The sequence below is a fragment of the Aspergillus affinis genome, assembly GCF_023601865.1.
Source record: "Aspergillus affinis strain CMG 70 chromosome Unknown NODE_88_length_162140_cov_85_896997, whole genome shotgun sequence".
NCBI lineage: Eukaryota > Fungi > Ascomycota > Eurotiomycetes > Eurotiales > Aspergillaceae > Aspergillus > Aspergillus affinis.
Genome location: NW_026515869.1, coordinates 25,539 through 52,631, shown reverse-complemented (window position 1 = coordinate 52,631; position 27,093 = coordinate 25,539). Strand labels below are relative to the sequence as shown.

Genomic DNA, 27,093 nt, shown 5'->3' with positions numbered 1-27,093 from the left:
GAGGAAATTGTTTGACAGTAAAATGGTATTGTTAAGAACGTATTGAATTCGCGAGATGCTACCTCGAGTAGAGCCAAGTATTCAACTACAACTATTAATGAGGCCATACATAGTATTGAGGAAACCATTGGAACAGTCATTCAGATATCACGAGCTCGACCCGTTGTTGTCAACTACGAAAAGACGTCGGACGAAACCCCAACACCGAACATTTGTCCGTCCGATGACGAAGTCCCGAAGGTCAGCATTTCGTCCGTCGATTCATCGTTAAATACCTGGACCGAGTCGGACGGGAGGCCATCGTCGGAGTATTCGAACGGGCTTCCCAACATGAACGACTGGCTTGAGTTAAAGGGTGCTGTTTCGAGTTCTTCCTCGTCACAGTAGTCAGGTGGACTACTATCGTCGCCGTCCTCTTCTACATCAAAGCTACTGCTTTCTGTAACTAGAAGATCATGCTCTTCATCGACAGCAGCCATACGTAGCGCAAACTCATCCTGTAATTTTCTAAGCCATTTCCTCAGCACGTCGCCTTTTAGATTTCCATTCCGGGCTTGAAGAAGTTGTTCACGGAGGGACAGTAGCAAATTGCGTTTTCGAGCCACGGCCAATGCCCTCGATCTTCCTTGCCGACGGTCGGAGATCTCGTTCAGCTGTTCAGATACCCTCTGGGCAGTCTGAAGCACGATAGGCGAAAGATCGACCAGTTTGGCGAGGGCCAGGCCGTAGAACTGGCTCATGTTGGGTCCCTCAGCGATCTTGTAAAGCATCCTCATTTTCGACGCATCGGGTGATATCTCTGCTGCGAGATGGAGACTGATGACACCGCTGCGTTCGGCTAGGATAGTAGCCAGGTCTTGGAAATGGGTCGCAAACCACACAAGGGCGTTGCTTTGTATTAAGGCTTCGGCAATAGCAATGGCAATGCACAGGCCGTCGGTGGTATTGGTGCCACGGCCGAGCTCGTCGACGATGACCATGCTTCGAGGGGAGATATTTCGAAGGATAAATGACATCTCACGCATCTCCGCTGCAAAGGTTGACACATTTGCTTCTAGATCATCGGATGTGGAAACACGGGCGAAGAGCTCGTGCACAATGCGAAATGAAGCGTACTCCGCTGGAATGAAGCACCCAACTTGCGACATGACAGTCATCAAGGCTAAGGTACGAATGTAAGTGGACTTTCCGCTCATGTTGCACCCTGTAATGATCTGGAAACGAGATTGCTGTGTTACGTAGGCATCATTGGGGATGAATTTCTTTGCGTGGATCTTTTCGCGAATCGGGTGACGCCCATCTTTGATGGCCAGAGTGTCGGTTAATTCTGGGCGGATGTAGTCATTACACGAAGCGAGATGCGCAAATGCGGCTAGCATGTCGAGCATGGCAATTGCCTCGCTTGCACGAAATAGTTTGGAGATTCCGGCGCAGACATCTTTGATTAGGTCCTGGATAGTCTCGTCGCTCATGTTGACCACCTCATTGTGCGCATCTAGAATCTTTTGGTTAAGCTTGACTAGTCCAAGAGTCTGACACTCAATGCGGTTTTTTTTGCGGTACACATTGATGAATATTTCTGGCAGTGAATCCAGTTCTGTTGCCTGGAAGCTCATATAGTACTGACGAGTTTTGTCAAACTTTAGATCAAGGTCAACGGAATGAGTCTCTGCGAGAGGTTAGGCTCGAATGGACCCGCAGACTGGAGCTGTCATACCTGAGAGTTGTGCTACGAGCTCTGCAGCATCTATGCTCGCCTCCTTGTATGTTTGTCTCGCAACGTCGAGCAGAGTGTTCACACCGGCCTGACACAGAGACATTTAGGCCTCTTGCAGAGAGACAGAGATCAAGCCAGCAAACCAGGATTGGAGCGCTATCCCACCTTGATACAATAGATGCGCTGATTCCTCAGATCCAATGGCTTGGTTTGGTACGTTATATGATCATTGATTGTGTCTTCAATCATTTGTTCAATATCCCGATATTCCACTGGGGCACACAGCTACGACGAATCAGTTTATCCGTCTTTTGAATATTGGTATGCTGGAGTAATGCCTCTCTGATTGTCAGTAGTAGACTGCTTTGCGCCGGGCCAAGTGCCTTATACACGGGCTTGATTGAAGAAACGTATGTCTTTAACATGATGACATTATTCACGCACTGCTGGAGGTATTGAAACGTTTGTTTGGTAGGAACAAGAATGAGCTTGACTGTTAGCAGCAGCTGCTCACATCTGTTAGAACTATCAAATGACTTACCGACGTGAGGACTTTGTCCGCATCGACAAATCCCTTCAGGGCTACATGCGCATATTAATAGGCCAGTGCCAGGTAAAGCAGAATTCCCCACAAACCTTGTCTAATGGACGCGAACATCTCTTCCTTTGTGGACAAATCTTCCACGGCATCATATCTTGCCAATAACTTCGACTCCTCCGTCGAAGGCTGCAGGACGTTGGCTCGCAGGACTCTTGCGCCCATAGGAGTGAGGGTTTCATTGAGGAGACCATATAAGCTCTCCTTCGACTTTCTCACATGAAGGTTTTGGATCAGCTCCAGGGAGAAAATGGTGGGTAGATCAATTGACATCGACCCTTGGGAGGGCTCGAATCGGATTCGAAGAGAGTGTGCCATGAATGTTCTATTCAACTCGAGTTCAACATACTGAATGACCTAAATTGTGTCAGCTGATTTGGCTTCTGAAGAAGCCCAGACACCGACCGCAGCAAAGCAACAAGCGGCAAAGTAGTTGCCTCCGAAGGTGATCTTGATGGATTCAATGTCTATAGGAAAAGCCAGCCGGTCGGCGTATTCAAGGCCAGTTTTATCTGACCAGGACTTGCGGTCTAGAAAAGTGAAGGTAGTATTGGGGATGTTCTCCTCAATGATGTAAAACAGTTTGGATTCTTTGGCAGTATTCATAAAAAGGATCTCTGTGGGCTCAAACACTCCGATCTTTGTCACCGTCCTGACATAGGTCTGGCTGTCGCATATCTGGCAGAGGACTGTCTCTGCAGTCGACAGATTGACAAAGGCAAGACCAACTGTTGACGAAATGCCGCGAGATTCGCTGACTGCACAGATGATGTCCTGGGTTGCAACACTTGTCGCCGTGGTTGTGGGTCTAGCAGTGGTGGTCCTGTGGAGTCCACTGTTTTGTCTGGAGAGAGGAATGAACGAATCGCTGGTGAGTCCGGGGGACGTTCTCGGCCTAGACATCGTGAAACAGAAAGGCTAGAGGATAGGGAATCAATGTGATGGGGTCAAAGGAAGGAAGGGGAGAAGGGCCGAAGTATGACGGCGGAGAGAGACCGGAGTGTTCGGCCGAATGTGGTTTAGCGCCGATCCACCTCCGCGATAACTTTTAATTTTTTTTGGAAGGGAAAAAGTGATGGTTTCCTCAGCAATTTCGATTCCATTGCCAAAAATGACGACTCTCCTACCTCCCCCGACCAAGCGTCAGAAGACGGAAATCGCCGAGAAGGCCCGGCTGCAGCAAGAAATTCAGAGCATCCCGGACAATCTGGGAAGCATTCGCGTACAGTTCTTCGATCAAGCAACTGGGTCGGCAACGGGCCCCGCGGTGTCAGTGCCTGTGGCCGATGCCAACGTTAAAAATCTCGAGACGCTCCTTAACACACTACAAGGCAATGTAGGTATGCAGTGATTTCTAAATGGGTTCCTGATTACTCCTTATTGACAGTTTTGTCTCCGACAGGAGGATGATGAACGAGTACCGTACCGGTTTAGCCATCAATCCGAAGGCAAAGACAACCAGACGATCGATATCCTAGCAGATCTATACCACTCCCTCTTACAGCCCGGCGTCAAAACCACCGAAGATACTGTCCACCTATACTACACCCCACAAGCCGTTTTCCGGGTCAAGGCCGTCTCGCGCTGCTCGGCCTCGATCGCCGGCCATGGCGAAGCTATCCTCGCAACATCCTTCTCCCCGGCTTCTTCGTCGACAATGGTTACAGGCAGCGGTGACGCCACCGCGCGCGTTTGGGACTGCGACACCGGAACTCCCCTGCATACGCTGAAGGGACACACCAGCTGGGTACTGGCGGTGGCTTACTCGCCCAACGGCGCCATCATCGCGACGGGCAGTATGGACAACAGCGTGCGACTTTGGGACGCCAAAAAGGGACAGGCATTGGGTGGACCGTTGAAAGGACACGCGAAATGGATCACCAGTCTGGCATGGGAACCGTACCATATGCAGGAGTCGGGCCGGCCGCGCCTGGCGTCGGCGTCCAAGGACTCCACCGTTCGCATTTGGGATGCGGTCTCCAAGCGCATTGACACGGTTCTCACTGGCCACAAGGGCTCCGTTACCTGCGTGCGATGGGGCGGAATGGGAAAGATTTACACCGCTTCGCATGACAGAACCATCAAGGTGTGGAATGCTCAGAACGGCACCCTCATCCAAACGCTATCTGCGCATGCCCACCGCGTCAACCATCTGGCTCTGTCGACCGATTTTGTGCTGCGAACTGCTTACCATGACCACACGGGTCAAGTGCCCGCCGCGGAGTCCGACAAGGTGGCCACCGCCAAGAAGCGGTTTGAACAGGCGGCCACGATCAACAACAAGATCGTGGAAAAGCTGGTTTCGGCCAGTGATGACTTCACCATGTACCTGTGGGAGCCGGAGAGCTCGAACAAACCGGTGGCGCGACTGCTAGGCCATCAGAAGGAGGTCAACCATGTCACCTTCTCCCCGGACATGGCATATATCGCGTCGGCAGGGTTCGACAATCACGTCAAATTGTGGAACGCTCGCGATGGAAAGTAAGTGGATTCCCACGTGGTTCCCCCCCTAGACCCATGACTAATGTTGGAACGACAGATTCATTACCACTTTCCGAGGACATGTCGGTGCTGTCTACCAATGTTGCTTTTCGGCCGATTCGAGGCTCCTGGTGTCCTCCTCTAAAGATACTACGCTCAAAATCTGGAATTTGCGCACCGGAAAGCTCGCCATGGATCTTCCGGGGCACAAGGACGAGGTGTATGCGGTGGACTGGAGTCCGGATGGACAAAAGGTCGGCAGCGGTGGAAAGGACAAGGCCGTACGGATATGGAGAAATTAATGTAGATACGAAGCAATAGAGAAAGCAAAAATTGCGATACCCATGCGATATTGACTCTGCGAAGTTTTGTTCAGAAAGATTTCGAAACTAGCGTTCAGGTACCTTCGATTGAAGATACCAGGATCGAGGTACTTGTTGCCCGATATTCAATCAGGTTATTCAGATATGATGTACGGATGCATCCAATTTAATCATATTGCGCACTCTCAACAAACAACTCCAATCCATGCATGGCCTAGGTGTACTGCCATGCGGCAGCCGTTTGATTACCGGTAACAGCCATAGCAGAGAATCCCAAGCAATCGGCCACGTCCCCACTGGGGACCGTGGCGTTCTGAATGGCGGCAAAGACTTGCCATCTCTCGTCCTCGGTAGGGCAAGCCATAAAGCCGGAGGCACCCCAGCCGTTGAAAGTGTAGTGACCGAAGTTCGACCCGGGCTCGTACTTGAACGGACCTTGAGCCGAGCCGGGAGGGATATAGGCAGAGTGAGCCTGAGTGAAGCTCAGGGCACCGTCGGGATTGACGTAGACTTGCTGGCCGCCGGGCACCATGACATTCTAATATAGAAAGACTTGTTAGCGATGGAGTTTACGAGCGAAGAAGTGGCTGGTAAGATGCACGTACAAGACTGCCGCCACCAGGAGCAAAAACGGTCGAGGTACCCGGGGGGCATCCCTTGCCGTTGGGTAAGGGACAGTATGTCGAAGGCTGTCCTCCTAGGTAGAAGTGTTGTCCCGCAGCGTTCATAGGGAGGAGATGAACAGGAGAAGCCGAACGGCTGGACATGACGCCAAAGGCAGGGTTGGCACCTTGAGTTGGGGCAGCCGCCGCCAGCAGAGGGAGTCCGAAAGAGACGAGAGAGGATTTCATTTTGTTCAAGGAAATCAGAGGTGGAGAGAAGTGAGTTGCTTGACAGAGTAAGATTGGAAGAGAGGCAGCGCTGTCCAGAATTTATATTCTTGCAGCCCAGACGTACCCTTGAATAAGACGGATGAACGGGTTACATTCGGTGGCTAGCACCACCTCGTAAATAATTATAGAACGGTTGTACTCCATACATACTCCGAAGACAAAATTGTCAGCAGCGTCTGGGTCACGGCCTATCGGGAGCAGAATCAGGAGATTAGTGCATGGTATAGTCCACCACTAAACCGAAACCGCATTGTATGTAGCGAAGCGAGGAATCGATAAGAGCGAGAAGGACGTTCTCGTGCGGAGAATTATGACGCTGTATTTGTGGAGAAAGGGGCATGGCTGGAGGGGAAAATCGAGACAGTAAATTGATCGGCAGCCGAGTGTCTCACTTTCCGAGACATTTGATAGGCAACTAAAAGCATCCTCCAGTGAGAACTGGAGAGAAGGAGGAGGATAGCATCACAAGGCGTGGCAGAGGCAAACCATCCTCATCTTTCTTACTGCCTCGGTCTCGGCTGATGACCCACTCGTTGTAGACCTTGGAGGCACTGACTTGATGCCAAATTGCTATCCTAGTCATCCATGGTTCGATTCTCCAGAGATGTTCCGTGGCCAGACGCAGCTCTCGGAGCGGCTTACAAGAAAAACACCAGAAGATCCAAGGTTGGTGCCGACGGGGTGGGATATTCTAAAGTCAAAATAAGGTAAGTCATCGGTGGATATCAAATCCTAGGTTGGGGAACCACCGTGGAATGGAAACCGGTTCGTCATTCCACGGATGCAAGATGCGGAGATAGATAGGATAGAAGGTGGCTTGGATGTTTTTCTTTCGATTCTCTAACCAGCCTTCTCGGCACATGACCCGATAGCCAGCCTTCGGTCATGTGTTGGAACCCCCCAAATGAAGTACATGAGAATTATGAATAACAGGTCAAAAAAAAGGGAAAGATAGCAAAGGGTAACAACACAAAAAAAAACACGGAAGCAACCAAAAAAAACACCCTAGACACCGGAACCCAATTATAACAATACAGCCCAGCCATCTGGAAGAAGGAAGAATTACCCATCCATAAAACACCAGACCAAAGCCGATTTCCCACACCTCAATGCGTCAGAAGAAAATAGAAAAGAAGCAGAAAGCAAAAGCAAAAGCAAAACACCTTCCAAGCCGGAAATCACCAGTTGGAGTTTAATCATAATCGTCCCCGTCGTCATCATCGTTGTTACGCCCCCGCGAGCCCTTGACTCCGTCCTTGCGAATGGGAATTTTGATGCCTTGGAGGGCAAAACATTTACTCAGCGTTGTGCTCTCAATGACACCTGGGAATTTCTTGGCGGAGAAAACCTGGAAGGGCTCGGAGAAAACGGAGGCCAGGATCTTGGGAGATCCATGATTGATCACTGTCACTCCGTTGGCGGAGTCCGTGCCGACGTTGACGAAGCTCATTTTTAGGCTGCAACGCGAGTCAGTACCAGGTTGCGAAACCAACCACAGCCCAAAAGAAGTCACTCACCGGAAAACTCCCTCGGTCCTCACACTCAGATCCTGCAGAATGAACCACACTCCAATCTTGTTGTCGGGATCGGTCAACCGGAAGGCACTGGCACTTAGGCTTCCGATGAGGTTTCGCGTGAACATGCCTCCCGGTCCAGCGCTGACGGGTTGTGCGGGAGACATGTTCGATGGCGGCATGTGACCACCTGCCGAATAGTATGGTGGTTGGTAGTAAGGAGTTTGCGGGTTGCCGCCATAGTTCGCATACGGCATTTGGGGGTTCCCTCCGTAGTAGTTGCTCATGGCAGGGTATCCTGGAACCTGGCCGTAGGCGTTTGGTGGGTATTGCGGGTAAGGGTTCTGAGGCGGTGGCGGGTAGGAGGAAGACATAGCCGTGGATATTGACGGAGAGGTGGCCGAATGCTTCACCAGATTCACCTCGCTAGTCCCGTCCGCATTCCAAAGGTCTACCATGAGGACGTAGAATGAAGTGTCAAGTTCGCTGCCGGGTTAGATTAGCTCGAGTGCTCTTCCAGCACGCCAAGAGGCACATACTTGATATCGATCTCCTTTTCGGTTTGCGCATCTCGTACGATGAGACGGATACAAGGCGGGGGTGTGATAGGTCTCCGGTCCTGAATTGGAAAAGTTCACGTCAGTGAGACAGCTCGCCCAGGGTCAGGTATATGAGAGAACCGACCTTGTCGCCAAAGCCACACATGCGGGCGCGGACGGGCTGCTGTACCACCTGAAGGGACCAGGTGCGATTGTTCTCGTCGATGCCCGAGAACGGCACCAGATGACTTGACGTTTGGATCGGTCCGGCAGAGCCTGGAGTCGGGTATGCCGACGCCGGAGGAGGGATTCGATCCATGGAGAGGGGCGGCGGCGGCGGTGGGTGCGCTCGTTCTTCGAGCGCATACATGGCGCTGGATTGTGCAAGAATTTTCGCGAGAAGTGCGAATCAAAATCGGAGACGCAAAGCGCAGAAAATGAATTGGCCTGTGTCGCGACCGGAACGACGAAAGTGTTCTGTCCCGCGCGACCTGGGCAGGATTCGTCGGAGCAGTCCAAACGCCTCGAAAGCGCAAAGTAAATGCGACGGTACGAGCGAGCCGAGTGATGCGAAAGGAGAGAGGAGGGAGCCTGCTGCGATGTGCAATCTCTTATCAGCCAGAGAGCTGGGAGGGACGAAAAGGTGGCGAAAGAGGGGAGCACGAGTCGCCGGCGAAACTGCCGACAGCTGAATCGGGCCTGATGCAATTCACAGAACCGTCACGATGCGAGGGGAGATCACGACTCCAAACATACCGAAAGAGCAGCAGCGAGATGTGCGACAGCAACGGAAGTAGTAGCAGTGGAAGAAATGACGATCGCCTCTGGGCGAGCCGTAACGAGAAGCTGTCAAACGGCGGGAGATTCGCTAGGTCTTCCACGGGTCGCCTCCAGGACCAAAGGTTCGCTTAGAACAGCCACGCTTTAAAATTCGATCGAAGTTGTTTCCTTGAATTAATTTTCCAGTCGCACCAAGGATATGAAATAGGGGGAAAGAGTAAGAACAGGTGGAGAAGATGGAGAGTTGAGTGTTTGCCCCAAGGTTGAAGAAGAGATGGGAGGTGGAGGGGGGAAGTGAACAAGCGAGAGTTCGTTCTTTTTTTTTCCCTCGGGGATAAGAGGAGGTGGAGGGAGAAGAGCAGAGGAGGAGGGGGGCGCTGGTCACGGGCGGGCAGAGCGACAGAGTTCCAGACCGAAGACAAATCATGAGCTCATTCTTTTTGCACTCCGGGGTTTTCTACTTCTTTTTTTTCCCCCTCTTTCCGATGACTCTTCCTTCTTCCCTATATCTTACATCATGGAGAGGAATTTGATCAACTGCACTACTCCACCGGACGGTATCTACACTTTACCCTGACCTGACCATTGAATTAATTCCAATTGATTGATATCGAGGGAAGAATAAAGTGACCACGTAAGGGCGATGTGCAGCCTCACGGATCAGGAGAGGATCCGCCCGGCGCAGGAACTGGCTGAGGACGGCGAACCACTCCGTCGGGTTCGCTAGTCCCTCCGAGTTAGTATTGGTTAGTAGTAGTTAGACATCATCGATACGGCCTCCGTTCCCGGCCTCTGCCCTTCTGTCCGTCTGTCCGTTTGCGGCCCTCTCTTCTTTTCGATTCATGTCCCTTCTATTTATAATCCTACTGGCTTTAGTTAATTAACTAAATGGATATAGTCCCTACGGACTACGACTCTATACACAGTACTGACTAACTACCTGTATAGTTCATCCAGATTCATGACCATGCCATCAACCTGGTTGATGCAAATTAAATCAGTATGTGATACGTCGCTCGACCGACGATCGGCACTTCTTGGCAGTCACCCATACTCTTACTCCTCTCCTTAATTACTTCTTCCTTCTCCTCCTTTTTCTCTTTTTTCTCAGTTTCTCAGTTTCTCAGTTTCCGAATACATGGGCGACCCGATTCCGAAAGCCCCTTGGTCCGTCGTCGGCCCCATATCTGCCGGATCCGTGGATATATCGTGCCTGGGTTCCTGACCTACAGAACACGGATTGCAATGTCTTCGTCTCGTGCCGTTTGAAGCTTATTTTTTCGTGTCCGGTGTCATCGCCAATCCTCCGCACGCCTCTATTTCGCCCGCTCGACGTGTGAAGTCGCTGCGACCGTTTTATCCATCGTGCCCGGCTCTATCTCTTTCTTTCCGAGCCTACAGTTCATAGGCCATAAGCGAATGATACCCCAGGTAGCGCATCGTTTGAAGCATGTCAGCACCTCCACCACCGCCACCTCCCCACAATCCTCTATCAAAAGTTTCTCCCGTGGTCACGAAACTCAAGACCTATCCGTCAAAGCTTTACCACGTGCCAGACCCCTCGCATGATCTAACCATCGCGCCGACAGGTCCGTACTTTTGCTACGGCACCTTAACGGTCCCCTCGATGCTAGCCGAAATTCTGGGTCATGATGCAGAGCCCAACCTCCGGCCGGCGAAGATTGTAGGCTACGAATGTAAATTATGGGGTCAGTACCCGGCCCTGCTGGATTCTACCACGCACGCGACGGTCGAGGGCATGGTGTATCGTGTCCAGACGGAGGAAGATGGCCAGAAGCTGGCAACCTACGAAACCAGGAGCTATCGTGCCATCCCTTGTCGCATTCTGTATACGGATGGAAAGGAGCCGGCCCAAGAGCATGGCCATACCTTTCAATTCGTGGGGAATTTTCACGACTTGACCGATGGCGAATTCGACTTGAAAGTGTGGCTACGGAGAAAGAAGGGGGAAAGTCTCGGCTGAAAGCACCCGATGTATCTGGAATCACTGTATGATATTTCTACATCCCCGTAGAGCGTGAGATTATTTTGGTTTACCCAAACATGCGCGGTTTGTTTCCTGATCTTATCTTTAATGACTGTTTTAATTGTCTCGCTACTCGGTGTTGCTTCTGGATTATAGTTAGCTGTTCTAAGGGAACATCCAGCAACGGCAATGTCAATTCCGTGGACGTGATCCAATGGGTTCTTCGATGCTTTAGATGAGATAGATAGCCAACCCAATGTAAAAATGAGGGGCTCGTTGCATACAGTAACCTGACTGCGCAGGGCAATTTTCTTCATATCACTTCCATTGGGGCCAATGGCTTAATATATGATGTTTAGAGTTCTCTTTCTGATATGATCGATATAATGACCGCCGGAGATTTTTCGTATACTCCCCGCTCGAGAATACTATCCGTCCGGTCGCTCGGCCTAGAATCTCCCCGAGTCTTGGTCCGTTCATCGCCCCTGTGAGCGGGAGGCTGTACGGTGTACTCCGTAGGGATTTGTTATTCAAGGTTGCATCGCTTGTGTCTTGGCCTTTCGGGCCTCAATCCTTGTTCAAGTACTCCGAACTCCGAGTGTTCAGATCTGATCTATTCTTAGCCGGTCAGAACTCGATAATAATCCGGGTGAAATTCGGTTAATTTCAGATCGATCGCCCTTACCTTGTGGCTGGCTGGTCACAATCCTGGCTCGACACCTCAAGAACGATCCAACACCGGGCGGTAAGGCAGTAAGGTAGATAGCAAATGCCTGACGACCGGGGTAACGAGGCGGGGGCCCAAGTCCTGCCATTAACTATCCGTTAAGGAATTGTATCAGGGCCTCTTGTTGAAACATTTCAAATCCTGCCGATGGTGATGAAAGGAATCATCCGCCCGATTGTGCTTATCTTGGTGTGGCGGTCACTCGAGGACAAGTCTGTCACGCCCGTTGTCTCGATATCAGACAATCTCAACCACAAGCCCTAATTAGTTGGGTTCGAACTGAGGGCTCTCAAGGAGGATGGTCGTCGTTTCCTCTGCGAGCTTTTGTAAGTCAAACTAGGGAGGAAAACACATTTAGGGGTTCTGCATTAGTAGAACAACTCCTTGAGCGGAAGCATTGCCAGCGATAGTTCTTCATCTCAAATGCAGGAGAGTGAATGGAATACAGATAAACTGACATAATGAGAGAGGAGATTGGAGAGAGAGGGAAAATAGAATGAGAAGAAGCTGTGTCCCAGTCCGTGTAAGGCAGCTGGATGATAGAAAAGGAGAAACTCAAAGCATTGTATCGCACGAGTTCAAGAAGATTACAGGCTGTGATGCCGCACGGATATTTTCATTCCTTGAACTCGCTTTACTATAGCTATTGATAGCTCAGTCTACGTAATAGAATCTTTCAACTCCTCCTAGTCGCAGCCCTACTTAGGATAAAAGCTAAGACGGTCCAGGAAGAACAACCATAATAAAAGCCGCACCAGCAAGCCCACCATGAATCCTTTCGGGGAGGAAAAGGGCACAGACATCAGTGTCAGAACGCTAGATTCAAAGGAAAAAAAGACTACACTAGAAAAAAAAGTCAACCGAGGAGCATGGCGACGAACCCATGCTCGGGTCCAAATCCCTAATTCGGCCCGGTCCCGTCGAGATCGATCCATCGGACACGAACTAATTCCTTCGATTGCGTATATGCTGTTTCCAGTAAAAGAGTGGCGTCTAGACGGACAGTTTACGATTGAGTCTGGCGGTGGCTCGGACGAGCATTGCATTTGCCCTTTTGGGTAAACTGGGAGCAATGAGTTGTGAGTTGTGAGTTGTGACACGGCGACAAAACATCTCAGGATACAGTATGTACATATGTGACGTCGCAATTAGATTGACAAACAAAGAGACTCATCACCGACAGGCGTCATTTACCCATGCCTGTCCAGGGTCTACGGGGTACAGTATAACTACAGTACTTCCGAAGATAAGATCCTCGGCTTTCTGGATGTCGCCGTCTCCGCTAGATCGACCGAATTAAATCATCTTTATGTAATCAGGTGGATTTTAAGTTACCTACCTAGTTGGTTGGTTTATTTCATTTGTTAACTAAACATCGCAGCGGGAGAGGAGACACGGCAAGGGAAGGAGTTGTGGCATCCGATACTGTACTTACTCGGGTACACCGTAGGAAACCCACCTAAGACGAGGCGAGTCAAGTAATCAAACTGCGTGGCCCCCAAAGTCCGACTACCTTACCAACCTACCTTTCCGGGAATGGCTCCACATCTGCCAGGTTTCATAGTAGGAGTCTTCTGCTCCCTTAATTGCCTGTGTATGTACTGTACATATACAGATTACGGAGTAATCCATGAGTATAATTACTAGTTACCACTATAGTTTCAGGATGTCCATGGACTCTCATCTACGGAGGATTTGCTGACTGTTTGGCATCGGACTCGCCCTTGAGCAGCGACTCTGCGTAAACCGGATTCGGTATTTGCGCAGGCGGCGCAGTGCGCTAGCAGGCTAGTTGGGTTTAGATTTCATCTTTAATCTGGAGGACTTCAGGCTTTGTCCGGCTGTCTCGAGACAAGACCTGATCTTTCCCAAAACGGCAAAAGCAGGGTTCGTCGTAGCCTGGGCGCTTTACCATCTTGGGCTTAGTGCCGAGGCCGGCTGCTCTGTTTGCACCCGTTTGTTTTGCCTTTCACCGTAAGGACGGCCACAAGGACGGACTGTCCACTGTCGCATCGATGGAGACGCTCTACAGAAGACTCTGTATGATGGTCGAAACACGGTGAACCTCCTTCAAATCAACTCTCCCCCGCCACGATGCACCACTCAGGGGTGGACGGAAGACGACAATTCGCCCCCATGCCAATCTTCGTTTAAGCGCTGGGTGGAGAACGTCATTCGCCGGCTCGCAACAATAATTAATGGGCCTACACCTGGTCTGATGGCACTGGGCAGACGAAGAACAATTCAAGAACAAGCAAGAAAAGGAAAGGTGATGGGACCACAAAAAAAAAAACAAAAAAAAAAAAAAACGTGGACTATCCCGAGCGAATGACCCGCAGAGATACCACCAACGGAGTAGAGACTAGAGACTATTCACTATTCACTATCTACATGCGAGAGAAGTGGTTCGTCCAGCGATCAGCGACGGGCAAAAGAGGTAAAATCGCCCACAGACCTTCCGAGAAGAGAGTTGGTGTGGTTCGATCTTCGATTTTCGTAGCTGAGAAAAGCGAAAGGTGAAACCCCCCGGTCGACGCTGCATTTCCCCAATGCATGCTGGTGCTGTTGGACTGCGCCCGCCAGTCAGCACGATACGTTCATGTCCGACAGTCCGAGGCCCGTCTGCAGTTACTGGTTTGGTCATGACGTTGAAGAACAGATGGGATTCAGACCCACCACCGAGGGCAAAAACTAAAAGAAAAAAAAAAGCACTGACCTGGGTCTGTCGGTTAGATGGAGGCTGACGGACTTGCCCACAAGGGGATGTGTTTGGTCGAATCATCGCCAGCGATGATGGCTGGAATCCAATCAATAAATAAGGGACCCATGGATCAAATCCCGCCATCGTGAATCTCGAGAGATACTTTAGCTGACAGGACGAAACCCCGGGGGACTGCCTTCCTCTGCTCTCCGTCTCCCTGGTAGTTATATAGTCCTCCTCCCAACCTCACGTTGGGCCTGGTGGTCAATTATCAGAACGAACCCCTCCGTCACCGTGCGACGAGAACACCCCAAATGCCGCTGAGACCAATTTACAAGGCTCCGTCCCGAAGCGGGTGCCTGGAGTGCAGGAACCGACGAATGAAGGTATGTATGAGGCTCGACGTGGACGTTTCACCATTTCAGTTTTCACCCTTCCCTCGTCCCACCTGCTGGGAAACCCCGGCCTTGGGGGCCCTCAGTGCCTTGCTGCGACATACCCTAGCCGGCCTGCACGAAACTACTCCGGTAGTACGCAGCACCGATGGGGTTCATCGTGATTTCGTTCGATGTGATTTGCTTTGCTTTATTATTACAGAGAGGGGATCGTGCAGACATACCCCCTCATCTACACGTGTCTCTCGCTTGCATCCTTTACTTTTATTTTTATTTTTATTTTTTGCTAACGATATCTTTCCAGTGCACCAGGGAGCAACCCAAATGCTCTGGCTGCACCCGCCACAACATTTTATGTCAGTACCTGTCGTCCGCAGCCTGGCAGTCCCCCACTCCTTCGCCCAGATCGTCGCCGTCAATCCCAGACTCGCCGATATCCGCTGAGTACGGTGACTCCATGGCGTCCTTCGGTCCCCGTTCGCCTCCTGAGGATCTTTATACCCGCGAATTGGAGCTCATGGTGCAATGGTGCACGGCGACCTATCGCACCATCTCCCGCAATAGCGTCGTGGAATGGATCTGGCACGCCGTCATTCCACGCGAGGCGATGCGCTATCCAGCCCTGATGCACGGCATCCTGGCTGTGTCCGCGCTCCATCTATCCTTCACCAGTAGCGGAAGCACGAAAGACCTCTATCTGCGAATGGCGCATGCTCACCATAGCCAGGCTGCCGTCGGCGTCACGTCCAAGGCCGCCAGCAGCCCCAACCTGGCGGACTGCAATGCGACGTTTGCACTATCCACTGTCATGATCGTCTACTCCTTCGCATGCGCTCGCGTTACGGGACCGGCCAAGGATATGCCCGTATTGGATGAGCTCTGCCGGGTGTTTCGCTGCGCGCAAGAGTCGGCTGACGTGCTGCCAGCGCTGGTCGACCGGGTCAGCCAGGGGGAGTTGCGTTCGCTGCTGGCATTTGACAACTCCCAGCCCAAAATGCCCGACACCTCACGACTCGCCGTCATGTCGCTTTCACGGTTGAATGCGAGCCTGGCCGCTCAGGACCCCGGCCATGAAAAAGCCATGTTTGACGCGATCATCGGCCATCTGGGTGACTCGTTAGACAAGTTGGCCCGAGGGGGCGAGATCATGGTCATTCTGTTCTACTGGATCTTCAACCTGTCGTCGCGATACCGGGACCTACTCAAGGAGCACCATCCGTTTGCACTGGTTATCCTGGCTCACTACGGCGTGATCATCCATTCACTGAGGTGCAGTTGGTGGATGGGTGATTTGGGGGTGCGACTCATCGAGCAGATCGGACAACTTCTAGGGCGCGAATGGAGACCCGCCATTGACTGGGTCATCGATGCCACGGGCTGTTATATCCCTCTCGTATGAACGTTCCGACAGTCGGTCGACAATTCCACGCTTGAAACATCAGAGCCAGCACCTTGGAGCCCGCCCAAATCCCGACCGGCATATCACTTCAGATGTGCGAAGCCATCACCGAAACACCATGGCCCGATAAAGGTACTACCACTCGGAGAAACGGCCTCGACTACCCTACTTACCCTCACGCCGGGTAGCAGCCATTCCCCTCCGTCCGGGGCAGACAAACCTACCACTGGCGTACGGTACAGTCAAGAACGACGGCGTTCTGAACCCTATCTATCAACAATTAATCACGCCGAGTTTAGAGCTGTCAGTCAGCCCATTTAAGCTGGCCCATATAAGCTGTAGTAGCAGCACTAGAAAACCGGCTCGCGATCCTTCGAGTTCTTTGGCTGCAGTGATCGACGGTCTGATCACAGTCACACGTCACATGCATTTGCGCCGGGCTTGAACGCTTTTATTAAAGCAACGCGATGAGGGGTTTCCTTTCTTGTTTTTCTTTCTGGTCATACCATGCCCAATTGTACATAATCTTTTTCTTTCAAATGATCACGATAAGAGTCTTCTGATACGTCTCAAAAATGCATTTGACGGAGATGAACGAGATTCATTCGTTCCCAAGGGGTAGCTAGGAAAAACAATGTCGGCGCATCATGATAAGGCCGGCACATCTCATTGGAGGCCGAGTCACAATCTCGCAGGTCCCCATGTACATACTCCGTAGGCACCTGCTGCTGTTGCTGCTGCTGCTGCTAATATATACCTGACTTCCCACTAACCCTCCCGCGCTTCTTCTCGCCCGACCGGCCGTTACATAACTATGGGTATTGTATTGGATATTAAAGACTTAGACAACTGCATCATCAAAACGACATGATAGAACATAGAAAGGGCGAGAGGAAAATGGAATCAGACAACGCAGAAACCAGAGATGACACTACAAGAACAGCGAGCATCCCGTCGAATGAGACAGCAGGCAGGTAGGTATGTTCAAGCACCGCCAGCGGCACTTTGACCCCGACCCGTGGAGCCAGATAGACTGATGAACTCGGTATTTCTTACTCATCCAGCGGTCCGTCGAGAGTTCCACCCTCCCATCTGCATAAGCATCAAATGGATACGAGTGAACACGACATTCACGAGAACCAGAACTAGAACCAGATCGCTGCCACGGCCGAGCGGAGCCCAACCAGATTAGCTGGAAGACGACTCGGCGCGCTTTTCACTGCCGTCGCGACGCTCGGTCTCCTCTCTCAGGCGATCCCGGGATGCGGTGCGAATGCGCCGTAATTGTTCCTCTTCTTGCTCACGAACCTTCTTTTCCTCCTCGGCGGTGGGGATGAATGCGTTGGCGGCGCCACCTGTTTTTTGGTCACAATTTACGAGGTTAGCGAGGAGACTTCGAGGTCGTGGAAAGAAATCAAGATAAAAAATATCCCCGTGCGGGAAACGAAGAAGAAGAAAAAAGAGACAAGAAAGAAAACGTACCTCGTCCGGTGTGATGCGGAGCGTCCTCCACGCGCAGAGGCGGTGACTCCACGTCCTGCATCTCTCGCGCAATCTCTGGATGTTGCGGATCATTGACCACCATGTTGCCCGATCCGCCGCGGCCAGTGGTAAAGACCTCCTGTTTGATCGTGGGGGTGACGAGGTCTTTGGGCGACGTGCGGGTTTCGGCGGAGTAGATGTTGCCTGTCAAACCCGAATAGGTTCAGCTTCAAGATTGATCCCCCCCGAGGTAGAGCGAAGCAAAAAAAAAAAAAAAAAAAAAGACTGGGATCTCACCTGCGCCTCCGCGACCGTGCGAAATATTTCGAGAGCCTCCCATATTTACGTGGAGGAGTATACGATCAAGAATGGGGGGGAAGACGACGGAGAAGAATGTTTTAGCGGGGTTCGCGATCGGATACTCTGCTGCGTTGTCTGGGTGTAGGCAGAGGTGGTCGCTGTGCGGAGTATACGGTAGGTGTTAAAGGGGAGAAGGTTGTTGAAAGCAGAGATAAAGGAACAAAGACGAGTCGTGGCGAAGGCTAAAGGGAAAGAAAAAAAACTTTTCGAGCTTGATCTCGTGAGTTGGTGCAATCTTGGGGCCAAGATCCCATGCGAGAAAGAACGAAATGACGGCAGCTCGTTCGCTCTTGGCGCACGTTTGCGGCCACCGCAAGGCAAGGGCTTCAAGGCCACCAGCTTCCCTCTCTTTCTCTTCTCTCGTTCGCTGTCTCTTTCTTCAAAACCAGAAAACACCTTACAGATCCCTCCCAAGACCTCTCTCAATGACCTACACACGGTGACACGATTGACTCGTTATCAGAGAGCTCCACTCCGGGAAACAAATCTTTTTTTCTGGTCTCCGCAGGGGCCCGTTTGGTGGACACGCGGACCCATCGTGATGGATCGATTCAATGCCGGCACAACCAGTTCGATCAGGCGACGGAATCACGTTGAATCGGCGGTGGTGTCAGTAGTGTCTACTCCGATAACGCAGGTCGATTGAATCAAGGAATACATTCAACATAATAGTGTTCATATAAACATGTGTCGCAATTGATCTTCGTACCCATCCTTGCTCTGTCATAAAGTCATGGCTTCTATTTTCATTAGAAGACCGCATCACAGCAACCTCGTCAGCCCGCAGAATCAGGGTTCGACGGGACTTGTACATCAGCTGTATTTATTGAAACCAGAAAGCATCGGTTATGCCATCGAGGGCCAATCCTTGACTATAGGCTCTTTCAAATTCCATATTCCATACACCATGGGCTCCGCGCACTGCATATTCGCCTTTCCATTTCTTCTTGTCCTCCTTGTACGAGGCAGCGCCCACATGTTGCATCAGGGGAGGAGAAATGGCTAGGCGATCATAAAATAGGTCGTTGCCCAGTCTTTCGATCACCGTGTCCACCGCTTTGGGCTGTCGCGCGTCCTCCATCTCCTCGAGCCGGTCTATGAGGTCCGGAATTGGTGCGCGAGGAAAGACGAGCGCTTGCGAGCAGCAGCCGTTGCGATTCATCAAATGGATGCCGGGTTTCAGAGGGCGCATGGTCATTCGGCCCGACATGAAGTACAGGCCGATCATCAGCGGCACGCAGACGAAGCAAACGATCGCCAGGAAGAGGTTTGACAAGATATGATGCGACGCTCGCGCCTTTCTTCGTGCATAGAGACCCATGGAGGCGATTAGGGAAACGACGGCCACACTCCAACTGAGGTAAATAGGCCAGTGTTCCGAGTTCCATCCGAGGAATTTCTCGGTGTAAAAGAGTCGCAGGTAAAGCCAGTCGTGGACCAGACCATTCCGCTTCCATTCATCGATTCTCCGAAGACTCTCCATCGTTTGGGCGTACCATGACTTGTGGGCCAGCACGTCATCCTCAAGCATCACGAACCAAGAGGCATCCGTGTCCTCATAGCATGACTGGAGCGACAGCCGGTAATCGATCAGAGACTTCTTCTTGATATTGCCCACCCGTTCCAGGTGCCGCAATGACCGCCGGTGTTCGCCAAAATCGTCGTACGTGAGAACGCGGTCGATGGCGTTAGGAACCCAGGGTTGTTGATAATCGGGGTGGTCCGTGGCGTTGGTGAGGGCGAATAGCACCTGGACGGCAAGCGTCGAGCGCTGTTCCGGCGTTAGTTTGTCGAGGATGGAGCCGATGGTGGTATCGAAATTTTGGTGCAGAGGCCGCTTCACGGTGACAATGCCGACGCAGACATCCACGTTGCGAATCGGGGCGCTCCGATTTCTGGCGGGTTGCGCCGACAATTCGGCCGACTGGTTTAAGGTGGACAGAAATTGCAGCGATTCCTCGATGCGCTGCGGGCTGTACAGCGGTCGATAGCCCACCTTGGGCTGGAAGAAAGCCGAGCCGGGATCCCGAGCGGAATTGAAGCGGCAGAAGATAAGCAGCAGGAGATAAAGGAGAGTGAAGGAGGCTAGGGACAACCTTTGCTTCTTATTGAGGAGCCCCATCTGGCCGCGATCATAGTGGAAGTGTTGATGATGAAAGAGCGGGAGAGGAGGATGAAGAAGAAGAGGAGGAGGAGGAGGAGGAGGAGGAGAAAGACGAGATAAGAAGATGTGGGACGACGGGCAGCATAAAGGGACTCATGATTTTCATCAGAATAGCCCGACTAAGGCGTGATAAACAGAGTCTTGGCTCAGGTCAAGCCTCGCACTAGGCCCCGACAGGCAATTCCTATTTCCCACAGAGCGCCGGGTGCCTTCCCACTCGGGTCTAGACTCGGGGCGAAACAAGCACCGCCGGGTGGACCCCGGGAGCCCTGGGCATTGGCTCTGCCCGGGCCCTGCAGCGGCCAGTGGCCCCCGGTTTCATCCTGAGGTATCCATATTCCCTATTGGGCCCAGGTGTTGTGACTTGTGTCGAGAGAATGTGTTAATAATAGCGACGAGCTGTTTCCCTTTGCAATTTGCAGTCTCTCTACTGACAAGTCTGATATACACCGGAAGGATCCAGGCTCGTATTCTGTAGCTGATCCTCTCCACTCACAGAATCCTTCACTCTGCAACGGAACGTCAATCCCACCGAAATAAGTAGTTATCTCCTGGAGACCTTAAATACGAAGTCTCAAAGATATACTCCTTCAGGCATTGACTCCAGAGTGAGCATCGTGGCTTCTGACACTTGATAATGAGTTGGCCGGTCACGCGGAAGAATGTCAGGGATCGGCCCGTTGCATCGGTATACCTTCTTCTTGTTCTTCATCTTATTTTGTTTATTTTATTCAGTTTCGTTTCTGGTCTATTCTGCTTTATGCATTCACAAGATCACTCGGCCATTGAATGTACAGTACCGCTATCAATCACTACCCCAAACATGAACGGCGCTTAGGCGACCCCTTGCGGGGTCAGCCCCGGAATCCATCGCCATAGCCGCGGATGCCGAGGTTCCTCCACCCGAGTCAACGGGGATATCTGGTATCAACTATACATGGTACGATATCATTTGAATACTCGGCAAACTACCATTGAACATCGGATTTTGCATACATACTCAATCAACTTCATTTCGTCATTATGCCACCCAATCCTTCTATCGAGATCCCCACTTCGTACGAAACGCTACCGACAACTCACATCAAGCTTTCGCATCATCCTGCTGGAAGTGCATCCGCAACTCCCGTTGTAATCATCACCCTGAACCGCCCGGAGAAGCGCAATGCTTTCACACCTCAGATGGCCGATGGCCTGGAGAGGGTCTTCGCCACGCTGGATCTTGATGAACGTGTCAAGAGCGTGGTACTGACCGGCGCTGGGTCTACTTTCTGTGCCGGAGCAGATCTTGAGATCGGCTTCCGTGGAGGGCCAGAGAGAGCTGGCGATCATCGCGATAGGTACCCTGGCCTCCACCCACCAAGACTGGCCATGAATGATAACCAATCCCATCTAGTGGCGGTCGAGTTGCCCTGGCTATTCACAGATGTCGCAAACCCACCATCGCCGCGATACAAGGGTCGGCCGTCGGTGTTGGAATGACCATGACCCTTCCGGCTGTCATCAGGTAGTCACCAGTTCCCTCGCAGTCAGTATTCTGTGATGCCGCTAATTGGTTATGACCTACAGAATCGCCCACGAGAAGAGCAAGTACGGTTTTGTGTTTGCCCGGCGCGGCATCACTATGGAATCTTGTTCCTCCTATTTCCTCCCCCGGTTGATAGGATACTCGCGGGCCCTGTACCTAGTCTCCACTGGCGGCGTGTTTCCTGCCATATCCCCTCACTTCGACGGCTTGTTTGCCGAGACATTGCCCGAGCAAGCGCAGATCCTACCGCGCGCTCTCGAATTAGCAGCCGAGATAGCACAGAACGTCAGCCCCATGGCGTCTGCGCTTAATCGCGCCCTGCTGTGGCGGGGATCGGAATCGGCTGAAGAAGCCCACTTGTTGGAGTCTAGCATCATCTCGCAGGTGTTTGGCTCCAAGTATATCTCCCGTTCTATATCCCCTGGATCTACATGTGCCGAGACTGACGCTCTTTCCAGGGATCAATTGGAAGGCGTGAAGGCCTTCTTTGAAAAGCGCAACCCCGACTTCACGGCCACCTTGGAGGAACATGGGCCGGCGAATTATCCATGGTGGCATGAAGTGAACATCCATACGAAACCGAAAGCTGTCAAGGAGACGTCTAAACTGTAGACTCCGTCGTCTGATATTCGAATGCCGCAGGGAAGCATCTTTCCCAGCCAAATCATTCATTTTTGTATTCGACAATTCACGTGCAGTCGCTGAAGTAGTAAAGATAAATACTCATACAAGGAAAATATACCAACAAAGGGGGAAAATCGGAGACAAAAGACTGCAGTATGTAAATACCAGGGAAGCCACGCGCACATAGACCTTATCTCCGAGCACAATCCAAGATAAGCCGAGTCTCTAGATGATGAAGCTGCGTCTCTTACGGTTGTACGCCCTCTGATCCTTCAACCATTGCCGGTATCCTTGAACGCTGCCAATCTTCTCTCCGTAGTAGTCGGGAACAGGGTTGGCGATCGAGTTCGACGAGGGGTCGACACGGAACCGCTTGATCCGGTCAAAGAACTCTTTCTCTTTCTATTATGCCATGAATTGTTAGTGACCGCTAGGCTCCACGCGGAGGGCGGACGGTACTTGCCACTGCCACTGCTGTGCTGTATCTCCGGTAGACCAATCCCCAGACCGCATTGCCGACGAAGGGGCCGATCAGCCAACCCGCGGCGCCACATGCGGCCGTGGCCATTCCCAGCACAACGAAGGGGTCCAGGCCCATCACCTGTGCCCCCATGTGTTCCAAGTCTTGCGTTGAGAGGACCTGGACACCAATGACCGTGCTTGCCATAGACGTGATGATCGAAGAGGCAAGCGTGTACCTCCGCCGCGATGCGCGGAGCTTGAAGAACGAGTTCCAGTCCAATTTGGAGGCCTCATGGCGAGAGGCTTCCGAGATCGTCGAGTTGGCTCGCAGGGAGACGGTGCGGTAGATTGTCGAAGAGGAAGGGATTTGGGGCCGAGCGGTCGTCTTCAAGGCGGCAGCGCTGGACTGGAAGGCCTTGGTCTGAGCTGCTGATGTACTAGCGGAACGTGCCTGGGAGATCGCATGATACAACGCGGTTGAGCCGGTAGGGCCGGCGAAAGGGGCTCGAATGGATGCGGAGAAACAGCCACTAAGTGTGACACTGCGCGCCGGGACACTGAGCGAGGTAAGATGCATTGTGAGAGAGGACTGGGGTCGAATTGCAGGTGGGAAGGCGTCAAAAGGTTGCGGTTCTGCTGAGGTTTAACCGCCAAACCGGCGGGAGGAGCTATGTCCGGCTTATGTAAGCATTGGTGGGTCACGGGCGCCTTCGAGTGAGGTCATTTTGCCCTGCTAGAGCTCAATCTTTCCCTTCTTCGTTTCCCCCTTCGAAAGTTGTCTTACATTTTCATCTCGTTGCATTCGTTAAGGAAACTACATAATAACATCCATGGACACTATAGCTTCAAACTCTTGCTCGACGAAAAGATGGTATTAGCTCTACCAAAGTACCAAGAATCTCATAGTCGTGATACATAGACCTATCGGAGTAGCTATCAACAAACATCATCAAAGCTTTCCTCGTGGCTGCATAGAATTGTTGGCTCGCTCCCTCAATTCTCGTCGAAGAATCTTGCCGGACGAGCTTTTTGGAATCTCCTTGACAAACACTACGCCTCCCCGGAGTTGCTTATGATGAGCAAGATTCAGCTTCACGAAGCCTTTCAGTTCCTCTTCGGAAACAATTGCATTGCTTTCCCTCACGACGTAGGCTTGAGGAAGCTCATTGCCTGGTGCAACTGGATCCTTCACTCCGATCACTGCGGCATCTGCGACACTATCATGGCTCAAGAGCAGTGCCTCCACTTCAACCGGAGAAACCTGAAGACCCTTATATTTAATTAGCTCCTAGGCACATCGTTAGCATATCACGCCCATTTGTCTCTCTCTGTCAGCTCGTTCAAATCTTACTCGAACCTCACTTATACTCACCTTCTTCCGATCCACCATGTAAATCCTCCCATCCTTCCACACGCCGATATCCCCTGTTCGGAACCAGCTGTCCTGGGTGAAGGCCGCGGCACTTGCATCGAGATTGTCAAAATATCCTCGGGTGACCATCGGCCCTTTGATTAGTATCTCCCCCTCCGCTCCCTGCTCCACGTCTTGAGCATGACCATCTACGATGCGCAGCCTTGTGTTTGGCAGCAATGGACTGATGCTGCCTGTATTGTCAGACTGGCCCCAAGGCATCGTTGTCACACTTCCGGTCGATTCGGTCAATCCCCATCGTTGGCTAATCGCACAACCCAGTTTCCCCTCCGCCCGCTGCTGAACCTCCACACTCAACGGCGCTGCTCCCGACTCCGCGCGAATAAGGGATTTGAAATGATTGGTCACTCGCGTGTTCTCTGCGATCGCCAGATAAACAGGAGGAGCTGTAGATAAGAACGTGATCTCGTGTCTTCTACAGTAGTCGATAAAATCGCCGATGTTGAACTTCGGCATCCAGTAGACCGTTCCACCGGCCACAGCTGGCGTGACGAAATATCCCTGGCAGCCTGCAATATGGGCCGTGGGAAGATGGCCGATAGTACGGTATGGAGCGTTCAAATGCGGTATCCCCTGCCGTGATTCGCGCAGCACCAGTTGTGGCAGGAGGGCTTCAGCGACGATATTCATGTGGGAAAGCATCACTCCCTTCGGGGGTCCCGTCGTGCCACTCGAGTACAATAAGCATATGAGCCTTTCTTCCAGCGTCGTTCGGTCCGTGATGGCATCCCAGCTCAATTGGTCACTGGAGTCGAAATAGTTTCGTCTGCGATGAACTGTATCGGCCAGCAGGCGCTTGTGTCCCATACTTTCAAGCACAAGGACTCTATCCTCTGCGAGTCCACACTCTCGCGCAGTCACCAACGCCTTTGTCTGGTTCTCCTCGCTCGTCACTATCAGTCGGGCTTTCGATTGTCGGGTCTGTCGCATCAATTCCAACGTTGTCATGGCCGTAGACGCTGCGGCATATACACCGCCAGCGGCAATGATCGCGTAGAATACGATTGGTAGTAGAACCTGATTAGACGAAATGCAGAGGACTGCATCCTGACCCGGTCCATGTTCACCGATGCCGAACTCGAAGCGAAGAACATGCGCGGCACGCTTCGTGATTGTTCGAGCCTCGGCTTTCGTGACGTTGTTTGTCGGATCCGCCGCCTCTGCGTGCAACACGGTCGACTCGTCGCTCAACGAGAGAGGCGACTCTGTAAGCCAGTATTAGCGCCTGCACCGAAATTGGGATTGGGTTTCTTATGCTACTTTCCGAATATTAACGATAGTAAGTCAATGTCTGGTAAGGGGTAGTCTTTTTCCGGTTTGTACAACATTATTCCTTAATTTTCCCTTGTCTTTTCTTTTTATGATAATGCAAGAGGCCAGAGTTCTATTATCACTCTTCATATAATGAGTGATGACTCCCAAGTAACTTAAACCTGGGGAAATGCGGGGGATCAACCACGGCTGCTCCTCGGTGCTCGGCTACGAACTCGTCTCCTCTTCCACCGTCCTACCGACACTCGCGAGGGAAAAATTTCGCAAATTTCTCAACGCAGCCTGATCTGTATATTCTAGATCTATCAAGTATCTATATGACTATCTAGCTCTATCTCTTGAGATTGTCATCATATCGTACTAACCATCCTATGAACTACAGGCCGTCATTCTGTTTCACAGATCCAGGACGAGCTGCCGGAGAACGGGCGGTCCCAAAGCCATTCACGCGGCCATAGAGCCACTTGAGCGTCGCGGTGCTGATAGCCATCACCACAGCACTCAACACGAATAGTCCAACGCGGCCTTCGAACGGCACTTGCTCGAAGATGGGATACGGATACCTGATACGTGTGGGTGAGCCACCCGTCTGCGTAGGAGCGATCTTGGATGAGTGATGACTTACCATCCATTATGAGCAAAGCAATACTCAATCCAAATCCAGTAACCAAAGGCGATCGTGCTGGACAAGCCCAGCGCCGGCACGATAGTGATGGTCCAAGGTGGAGACAGTAGCAAGAGGTCGATCAATAAAACGATGGCAGGGACCGCGTGAAAGCTCACATCTTGAGTTCAGGTTGGAGGTTAGGTACTGGGCCCTCTCCCCCCCTCTCTCCCCCCCTGGGTGCATAGGCTTACCGGCATTTAAAGGGATCACGGTCCAGGCGGGAATCACCAGGCGTTCATCAATCTATTCGACTGTTAATCCAAACATCCAGCGAGATCAACCAGGATCAAGTTCTCGGCTGCTCACCAGGCGAAGGCTCCAGTAAAGAATGCTGATCAAGACTTCCATGGGCGCGCTGCACATGGACAACAAGTTCTTGAGCAGGAACAACCGAGGCGATAACGTCACGTCCGCCGCCAACCCAACGGCGAAAGTAAGAGTCGACAGAGTTAATCCGATAACCGTTAGGTACTGGAAATGCCACCCATAGGCTTCGTTTCTGGAGAGTCGTTAGTATTTCGCGAGAAATCCTTACCGCGGGATCAAGAAGACTTACGCGCGATTCGGATTGTCGTGCATACTGGAATCAGATAGGAGTCAGTCTATGAGCTGAGGAGATCCCGAACACAGGTAGCCGTTCGACTAACCGATCCGGTAGTTACATCATGCTATAAGGCATTGGACCACTGCAGTTCGTATGCATGTACAGTGCGATATGAGCAGGCAAAGAAGGGCATGACTTACAATTTGAAGGACCATATGAAGCTGCAGAGACCGACAAGCTGCCGTGCCAAAGAAGGAGTCAGCAATCGCGCAAACGAGCTCACGTCGGAAGCAGTAACAAGTGACGTACATGAACCAAGGCCGAGAAGCCTCTGGATGGACTCGAGACTCGCTGCAGGGGATGCTTTCTAACAAGGGAGCGAGCCGCCGTGGAATCATCCATAGTTCAGAAAACGTTCAACTACAGGGTAGGGGGGTAGCTAATGGGGGGAATGATTGATCGGTCGAGAGCTGTAGTGGTTGGGCGTCAATCGGAGTACACAGC

At 51.8% G+C, this 27,093-nt stretch overlaps 11 protein-coding genes across 11 annotated transcripts; 4 read left to right on the top strand and 7 right to left on the bottom strand.

The window, feature by feature from the left end:
* Positions 1-173: 173 nt before the first annotated feature.
* Positions 174-3,218, bottom strand: KD926_010872 (MutS family protein MSH4; the record flags this gene model as incomplete). The annotated part of the gene is made up of 7 exons (XM_053103279.1): positions 174-1,669; positions 1,718-1,805; positions 1,883-2,002; positions 2,128-2,205; positions 2,259-2,299; positions 2,354-2,672; positions 2,721-3,218. 7 exons carry the CDS (start codon positions 3,216-3,218, stop codon positions 174-176), a joined length of 2,640 nt encoding a protein of 879 aa, XP_052953317.1.
* Positions 3,219-3,426: 208 nt separating this feature from the next.
* KD926_010871 (WD repeat protein) lies at positions 3,427-5,098 on the top strand (the record flags this gene model as incomplete). Its single annotated transcript, XM_053103278.1, has 3 exons — positions 3,427-3,651; positions 3,703-4,796; positions 4,855-5,098. The coding sequence occupies 3 exons, from the start codon at positions 3,427-3,429 to the stop codon at positions 5,096-5,098; spliced, it is 1,563 nt and encodes a 520-aa protein (XP_052953316.1).
* A 235-nt stretch (positions 5,099-5,333) lies between these two features.
* Positions 5,334-5,970, bottom strand: KD926_010870 (putative IgE binding protein; the record flags this gene model as incomplete). The annotated part of the gene is made up of 2 exons (XM_053103277.1): positions 5,334-5,657; positions 5,725-5,970. 2 exons carry the CDS (start codon positions 5,968-5,970, stop codon positions 5,334-5,336), a joined length of 570 nt encoding a protein of 189 aa, XP_052953315.1.
* Positions 5,971-7,204: 1,234 nt separating this feature from the next.
* On the bottom strand, positions 7,205-8,435 carry KD926_010869 (velvet factor family protein; the record flags this gene model as incomplete). The annotated part of the gene is made up of 4 exons (XM_053103276.1): positions 7,205-7,469; positions 7,530-8,012; positions 8,066-8,145; positions 8,211-8,435. 4 exons carry the CDS (start codon positions 8,433-8,435, stop codon positions 7,205-7,207), a joined length of 1,053 nt encoding a protein of 350 aa, XP_052953314.1.
* Positions 8,436-10,295: 1,860 nt separating this feature from the next.
* Positions 10,296-10,829, top strand: KD926_010868 (gamma-glutamylcyclotransferase family protein; the record flags this gene model as incomplete). Its single annotated transcript, XM_053103275.1, has 1 exon — positions 10,296-10,829. One exon carries the CDS (start codon positions 10,296-10,298, stop codon positions 10,827-10,829), a length of 534 nt encoding a protein of 177 aa, XP_052953313.1.
* A 3,745-nt stretch (positions 10,830-14,574) lies between these two features.
* On the top strand, positions 14,575-16,054 carry KD926_010867 (uncharacterized protein; the record flags this gene model as incomplete). The annotated part of the gene is made up of 2 exons (XM_053103273.1): positions 14,575-14,646; positions 14,960-16,054. The coding sequence occupies 2 exons, from the start codon at positions 14,575-14,577 to the stop codon at positions 16,052-16,054; spliced, it is 1,167 nt and encodes a 388-aa protein (XP_052953312.1).
* Positions 16,055-17,242: 1,188 nt separating this feature from the next.
* On the bottom strand, positions 17,243-17,876 carry KD926_010866 (DUF3602 domain-containing protein; the record flags this gene model as incomplete). The annotated part of the gene is made up of 3 exons (XM_053103272.1): positions 17,243-17,409; positions 17,537-17,740; positions 17,834-17,876. 3 exons carry the CDS (start codon positions 17,874-17,876, stop codon positions 17,243-17,245), a joined length of 414 nt encoding a protein of 137 aa, XP_052953311.1.
* Positions 17,877-18,719: 843 nt separating this feature from the next.
* On the bottom strand, positions 18,720-20,018 carry KD926_010865 (uncharacterized protein; the record flags this gene model as incomplete). The annotated part of the gene is made up of 1 exon (XM_053103271.1): positions 18,720-20,018. The coding sequence occupies one exon, from the start codon at positions 20,016-20,018 to the stop codon at positions 18,720-18,722; it is 1,299 nt and encodes a 432-aa protein (XP_052953310.1).
* Positions 20,019-21,083: 1,065 nt separating this feature from the next.
* On the top strand, positions 21,084-22,200 carry KD926_010864 (enoyl-CoA hydratase/isomerase family protein; the record flags this gene model as incomplete). Its single annotated transcript, XM_053103270.1, has 2 exons — positions 21,084-21,526; positions 21,630-22,200. 2 exons carry the CDS (start codon positions 21,084-21,086, stop codon positions 22,198-22,200), a joined length of 1,014 nt encoding a protein of 337 aa, XP_052953309.1.
* Positions 22,201-22,437: 237 nt separating this feature from the next.
* On the bottom strand, positions 22,438-23,251 carry KD926_010863 (presequence translocated-associated motor subunit PAM17; the record flags this gene model as incomplete). The annotated part of the gene is made up of 2 exons (XM_053103269.1): positions 22,438-22,614; positions 22,667-23,251. The coding sequence occupies 2 exons, from the start codon at positions 23,249-23,251 to the stop codon at positions 22,438-22,440; spliced, it is 762 nt and encodes a 253-aa protein (XP_052953308.1).
* Positions 23,252-23,623: 372 nt separating this feature from the next.
* On the bottom strand, positions 23,624-26,624 carry KD926_010862 (putative integral membrane protein; the record flags this gene model as incomplete). Its single annotated transcript, XM_053103268.1, has 7 exons — positions 23,624-23,962; positions 24,047-25,311; positions 25,790-25,941; positions 26,004-26,163; positions 26,237-26,288; positions 26,352-26,544; positions 26,602-26,624. 7 exons carry the CDS (start codon positions 26,622-26,624, stop codon positions 23,624-23,626), a joined length of 2,184 nt encoding a protein of 727 aa, XP_052953307.1.
* Between the last annotated feature and the right edge of the window lie 469 nt (positions 26,625-27,093).